Here is a 7,014-nt window from a genome sequence, read left to right on the forward strand (position 1 = left end):
AGCGGGGAAAGGTCCATTTTACAACCTGAGAGACATAAAACGAAGGCAGCCCAGAACATGAAGACTGTTTCGGAAAGCGCATGAAAAGACATTACTAACAATAAACCAAAGGGACACTACTAATACATTAACATTTATATTTGTTTTTCACAGGTCAAGATGAAAGACGAGTGACATCTCGCAGAAGAAGCCAAAAGAAGATTTGTTTAATACTAACAAAAGATTAACATACTAATAAGAGCATCACTCAACCTTTTCTTAGTCCCGCTATATACCTTCCCCTTTTCTGATATTAAAAGCAATAAACTCTCTCCTTTTTAGGAGAGTCAATATAAAAAAAAAAGAAAAGAAAGTGGTTGGTCATACTGATTCCATCCAGACATTGTTACCTTCTCCATTTTTGACCTCTATGGTCAGGAGCTTCAAACCCACACATGCATCAAGCAGTCTCTCCATCCCTTGGAGACTGGTACCCAGCTGTTCAGCAATAGCCTTTGTGGACAAGGTCTTTTCTGACTTGCTTAACAGGTCAAAAACGCCCAACTCACAGGCTGCAAACATAACCTAAGAACCAAAGAAGAGAAGGAATGAAAGGTACAATGGGGTGGATCTGGAAGCATTTAAGTTAGAAAGGGAGACATTACAAAGGTTAACTTTGTCTCACTTCAATATTCCTCTTCTGGCAATGTCTGATGGAAATTCTGAACATTTCTTTAGCCGGCTTTACAATATTCCAATCACTTTATGGGTTTACAAAATCTATTTCAATGACTGCAAAGATAAGAACTGCTGAGGGTTTTTAAAAAAATTCTTACACACCCACAGGTTCCTCCCCCCCCACTACTGAACAGTTCTTTAGAATGTAAAAATCATAACAGAATTATCTCGCCATCTACTTTCTTTCTAAACTGTGCAATGGTGTAAGGAAACATATTAACCAAGACCAGATTTCTTTCCTGGACAGCACAAGCTGGTAAATGCCAAGCAACTATATGTTCTCTGTAAAAAAAAAAAAGGAAAGCAAGCAAGAAAGAAATACAGATGGTGGGAAAGCTACATGGCTGTTTTTAAGTAATGTCTTCGGTTGTTGATGATTTTTTTTTTTAATCAGGAATTTTAAAGTGTTTTCCTTCCAATTTAAACATTAAAGGATTTCAGATAAATGTTTTCAAGAAAGAAAGTTGAACACAATTGTAAGTATGACAAATTATATAGTTTTACCAAATTGTTAATAAAAAAAATGGGATTCTCAATGTGACAGACATGTTCTAAATTCATTGCATTGAGATACATTGTTCGGATGTTGGTCAAGCTCACAAAGATAATGTCAGCTTCAGTCCTTTAAATAAACAGAGCTCCAGTGTCAAATCACAATAATGATGGTTAGGTTCAAGGGTTCACCCCCGTAAATCTTGTATGAAGTTTTACTCATTTTTGATTACACAACCACAGAGAAGTACATGTTTCTTTTTCATTTCAGTAATGTTAAGGTATTACCTGTAACCCTTACCTTTGATATTAAAAATCCATTCTGGTATTGAATTAACGTCTGAAGATATTCGAGGTCCTCTGCGGAGCCCATGTTGCTACTCTTCTCCGACAGAAATCCTCTATCCCTTTTCATAGCCTCTTCCCTTCTGGCACAGGTCATTTGGGCAGCCTAGTTAACTATATGAATGCCACTCACTTGAATGAAATGTTCCAACCACTGTGGGTTTCATTTGCTCCCGTTAACGTTGGGCCTCTTGGAATGGTTGCAGGCTACAAGTTAGAGCAGTTTTTAAATCTGACAAAGGAGACTTTGACTCTTGAAAGCTTATGCCCTTGAAACCGTGTTGGTATTTGAAGTGCTATTGGACTCGAATCTTCCTCTTCAATTGCAGACCCAAATGACTACCCACCTGAAACTAGTTTTTAAATATGTTGCTTTGGGAATTAACCTGTCACTATTATTATTATTATATTTGATTTTAGACTACCCCCCCCCCCCAGAGGGACCGGGCTCAGGGTCATGCACAACATAATAACATGTAAACATTAAATACTGTTACCAGGGCTCTTTTTGTAGAAAAAGCCCAGCAGGATCTCGTTAGCATAATAGGCCACACCCAACAGCAGAAACTCATTAGCATATTAGGCCACACCCCTGACAGCACAGCTCATTAGCACATTAGGCTGCACGCCCATGTTACTAGAAGTGTGGTCATCCAGCCACACCTACCTTTTGCTTCTTATTCTGTTTACCTTGTTTGTTGTCAAAACCCAGGGCCTTTTTTTGTAGCAGGAACTCCTTTGCATGTTAGGCCACACACCTGTAATGTAGCCAATCCTAATGAGTTTCTGCTGTTGGGTGTGGCCTATTATGCTAATGACTTCCTGCGGGGCGTGGTCAACTTGGGAGCCAGCCGGAACTCTGTTCCTGCGTGTTCCTGCCCCCAAATAGCCCTGGTTAAACCAATAAAAACATGGTAGTACCAAAAGATGGCGTTAAAATTTCCTGATGGTGTCACTGGCCTCAGGGGGAGGCAGAGGGGTGGAAGTGCCAGAAAGGATGGAACCGTCGCTGTCCCCAACCAAATGCCCGGTGGAGCATCTCTGCCTTACAGGCCCTGTGGAACTGTATCAGGCCCTGCAGGGCACAGATGTTATTCGGCAGAGAGTTCCACCAGGTTGGAGTCAGGGCAGAAAACACCCTGGCTCTGGTTGAGGACAGCCAGATAGCTCGCGGGCCCGAAACCACCAGCAGATTTTGAACTGCTGAGCGCAGTGCTCTGCTGGGAGTATACCAGGAGAGGCGGTCCCAGACCATTAAGGGCCTTAAAGGTCAATGTGATTACCAAATGAAAACTTACAAGATTAGTCAACTCTAATAGAAGCAATTCATATTCCAACACCTGTTATTTTTAACATTTTATGAAGCCCTTGGGATAGATTAGAACAAGTGTTAATCTCTTCCACACAGTTTTCTCATAGAACTGTTGCACTGGCCATTATGTCAGCATGGCTATTATTAAAATAAAAATTAAGATGTGTTGTATTAAGCTGATGGGATGAGGTGGTGGGACCACGGAGATTCATTTTACCCCTTTTCTGAAAGCCATGGTTTGGAGCCCCCCCCCCCATGTTCAACATGATCCTTAAAAATAGATTCTTCCATCATCCACATGGTAGCAGAGATATGGGAGCAAGCATTTATCTTTCAAAAGTCAGTAATCCTGACTTCTTCAATAAAAATGACACGTTTTTAAATATTAATCTGTGAGGCTATCTTGTTGATTAAAACAAAATGCAATAAATCTCTTTCTACAATGCGGCGAGCAGCTGTTCCTCTTGAGGATATCCAAGATAATCAGCTAAAAAGATTTACTAAAGCAGTGTCTTGCGTACAAAAGACTGTTGGTACCAGTAACTAAACTGATGGAATATATTGTGCACAGTTTGCAGTTTCCATAGGCAGTGATTGATGATTACTGCCTAAGCTCTTACTAAAATTTAGAGGGTAAATTAGAACTGCTTTCACTCCCTAAGAAAATCTTAAGGTACTGGAGCCTAATACCCCAAAGTGCTTGTTGTGAAAGCTGTTACGTCTCCAAGCCTCTTTGAGCATGAAAATCCTGTCATGCAAAATATCTTCAGCCATCAGTTAGCATCAGGCTCAGTAATGAGAGGGGTGAGGGTGTAAGACTGTAAATAAGATTTTAGCTGCAGTTTCTCCTAGCTTGCTTCAATTCAACCAGGTCAAATGACCCACCATTGGAAACTTTCACAGTAAAAATGCAAATTTATGGTATAGTTAAGAGCATTTAAAGTTCTCTTTAAAACCTCACACTAATTACAAAAAAGGACATTTGGAAACACAATGTAGAGATATTTCCACAGGGGTTTTTTTTGGGGGGTGGGGGACTGTCACTGGTACCAAGTACCAGCTCCATTGGAGGGGGCTGTTCTGCATGAGAACTGGTGGAAATCACCTTTTCTAACATAACCCCCCCCCCCCATGGGCATTTCTTTTTAAAAAACAAAAAACCCTTCAAGTGATGCTTGGTGCTAACATACAATGATAGGGGGCTTATCAGAAAAATGGAACAGAGAGCAGCACTAGGATTCTGGAGCAGGGAGAGAATATTGAGAGGAACATGGGTACTAGCTGTAACATCTGACAGATGCTTTTGTTTTCCCTTCCTGTTTCCAGGTATGAAGCTTGGGAACAACTGGAAGTGCAAGCCAATGAGGGTTCTTGCCTCTTAGCTGTGGCTCATGGAATTGGACAAACTGGCCCATTGGACACATAACTGGGCCAAGACGTAACTGATTTTATTTTTTTTTTCTATTGCTGTTGTAAGCCCCCTTGGATCCCTCTGGAGATGAGAAATAAATATTTAAATAAGTAATGAATAGAAGCAACAGGGAAATAGATATGGTGATGACTGTAATCTTATTTTACTAAATGATAGTTCACATGGATGGCTCTGGTCTCCAACTCTGAGAGTTTCTGATTAGAAAATATTTGTACAACAGCCTTCTGGCTTCGTTCTGCAAGTTCTCCACTTGTAACCACGTTTGCTTTAAAACAGCACACAGCGCTGCACATCACAACTGCTCCAGTAAAACATCTCAGTTCCACTGTTTTTCACAGCAAATGCAGTTAACACCTGAATGCTGAAAAACCTGAGAAACCCACCTAATTGTCTTGATGACAAGAGTTTAAATGTTTCTTAGGTTTATTTTAAAGCCATTGCAAATGGTAACAAGAGGGCCAAACTATCTTCCTGGTACATGGGATCAATGTATTACTTACTATTTGGGTCAAAACAAAGCCTTCAACATTTAGTAGCAACTGTTTTTTAAAAGAAAAAGGAGTGTTAAAATTATTTAAAAAGAACAATAACTGCAGCCTGACATTTTTACCTGTTGTACGTTCCTAGTGTGTACATGAACACGGTGCAGAATACTTGTCACTACTAGAACATTTAGTTGAAGCATTGTGAATTGAGTTGTGTCCAAGGATGTCTGATGGCCCAAGGAGTTCTGGATGAAGGGGGCAGGCAGTAAAAGCTGCTCACATGAATTTACTCCATTTGCAGAAGCCTTTAGATCCACCCATTATCTATTCCACTATCTGGTGTTTTGGAGTCTCTCCTCAAAGCACTTTGCAAACGCCATCTATAACTGAGACCAAAGAACCATGAAACATTTGTAAGCTTCCATTATCTTCTTGTGAAGAAGACTACTTTCATTTCATATTAAAAGTTATCAGGACAACCCAGTAATTATCAAATTATCAAAACACACACAAATGAGATCTGATTTAATGCAGTAAATGTACAGATCTTTAATGTACTGAAATATGAAACAGCAGTTTGGGTTCACTGGCAATGGCTTTTGTGTTTTTACCATAAGATGGTAAAAAAGCTGGTTTTTGCACGGCAATGTTAACTTTTTGCTTTTTTGGAAATTCCTGAACTTCATTTCCAGAAGCAAAGATATTATAAACATACTTAAGAGAAATAGCAACTTTGAACCTGAACATTACAAGTAAAAATAATTTCGCAGGAAGGCCCCTCTTTCAAAAGATAGATGTCTGTGCAACTGCATGAGGAGAGGTATTTCAACCAACAGTATGAACAAAATAGTTGAACATCAAATACGACAGCAGACCCATGTGTACTTTCACTGAGATGCTAAACTCTTAAGAGTGTGTGTATGTGTATTTTAAACAGAACTCCGAAACATTGAATAATAGAATCAAAGACCATGACCATCTGAGCCCTAGGTCACACTGTCAAATCTGCATTCCTCAAGAGCCATCACGGCATTTTGTAAAAACAGGTTTGCCTTTACGGATACATCTAGCACCAACTCAGGTAAGCAAAACATCCTGCACTGAATTGTTGAGTTCGTATGAGTCAAGCACATAATTACTTCTTAAGTTCATGTTTCCTTCCCAAAACATACACAGGCCAGTTTCTGAAAAAGAGGGTGCTGTGGCTGTATCTGAAAAAGGGACCCAGCAGAAGAAGTGAAGGCCATGAAAGGCAGTCAAAGTGTGAGCAAGAATGTTCAGAAGGCATGGTACTGTAGAAAGCCAGCAGAGATCTGACAGATGAGAAGTCACAAAAGAAAATTTCAAAATGCCTGGTTATATGCATTTGGGCTCCATAAAACTATATTCAAGTAAAACAACTGATCAGTTTCTTTTCCTCCGTCTTCCACAGAGGGTCCATTCCAGTCCTGCCTGAGATAGCCCTTACACAAAAAGGCCAAGTCATTTTAATTACCTACTCCAAGAGTTTCTTTGACTGCTCAAAGATCTCTTCTGGTGTTTTTGTTTCTTGCTTGTGCTCTTGTGACCATGACTGCCTCCTCTTTTATCCTGCCCCCTGTCCCTACTAAAGGATCGCCTCTCTCGTGCATGTTCTCGACTTGAGCTTCTCTGGCAAGGACTGCTACTTTTTGCAGCATATTTTTTGTGGTGGTGTCTATCTTTTCTGTGTTTTTCATCCTCACTGCTTAAGTCTCTCCTATGCCTGTTCTTTTCAGTTTTCTCTTTGCTATGATGGTTATGCACATCTTTGTACGACTGACTCTTCCCCTTACTTGGTTCTCTGTTACACTTGTCTTGTTCAGTCAATAAGTCTTTTTTGTATGTCTTCTGCTCATGTTCCAATGTACTCCTACATTGCTGATTTACAGGGATGCAAGAAAGGACACCTGAGCTACTTTCTTCAGAAACAGTCTCTCTGTCATTGATGTGAACAACCTCCTGAAAGCTTCCATTCAGGTATTTCAGCTGAGGACTCATACTTTCATTAAGTGATATGCTGCTTTGATAGCACTGAATGGGTCTGGCCAAGGTGGACTGGGCTGAGGTAGATGTGACACAGTGGGAAACACCCCCAATTGCTTTCAGAGGGTCAGAATTGAGTTCTATCCTTTTCAAATCGGTTGCCTCTTCTTTCTTGCTCATGAGGTTGCTTAACAGTTTCTCCCTCAATTCCCTCTCTTTCCTCTGCA

General features: G+C 40.3%; 2 protein-coding genes across 2 annotated transcripts in view; both read right to left on the minus strand.

The window, feature by feature from the left end:
- Positions 1–1,624, minus strand: part of ASMT (acetylserotonin O-methyltransferase) — a 21,167-nt gene extending 19,543 nt beyond the window's left edge. Inside the window, exons 1-2 of the mRNA XM_015423075.1 lie at positions 1,511–1,624; positions 390–564 (exon numbers count right to left, since the gene is read on the minus strand). Coding sequence (XP_015278561.1) covers positions 390–564; positions 1,511–1,624 — 289 coding nt within the window. The remainder of the gene's footprint in view (positions 1–389; positions 565–1,510) is intronic.
- Positions 1,625–5,364: 3,740 nt separating this feature from the next.
- Positions 5,365–7,014, minus strand: part of AKAP17A (A-kinase anchoring protein 17A) — an 11,495-nt gene continuing 9,845 nt past the window's right edge. Inside the window, exon 6 of the mRNA XM_015423061.1 lies at positions 5,365–7,009. Coding sequence (XP_015278547.1) covers positions 6,275–7,009 — 735 coding nt within the window. The 3' untranslated portion in view covers positions 5,365–6,274. The remainder of the gene's footprint in view (positions 7,010–7,014) is intronic.

Source organism: Gekko japonicus, unplaced genomic scaffold (genome assembly GCF_001447785.1).
Source record: "Gekko japonicus isolate JY-2015 unplaced genomic scaffold, Gekko_japonicus_V1.1 scaffold334, whole genome shotgun sequence".
In the NCBI taxonomy this organism is placed as follows: Eukaryota; Metazoa; Chordata; class Lepidosauria; order Squamata; family Gekkonidae; genus Gekko; species Gekko japonicus.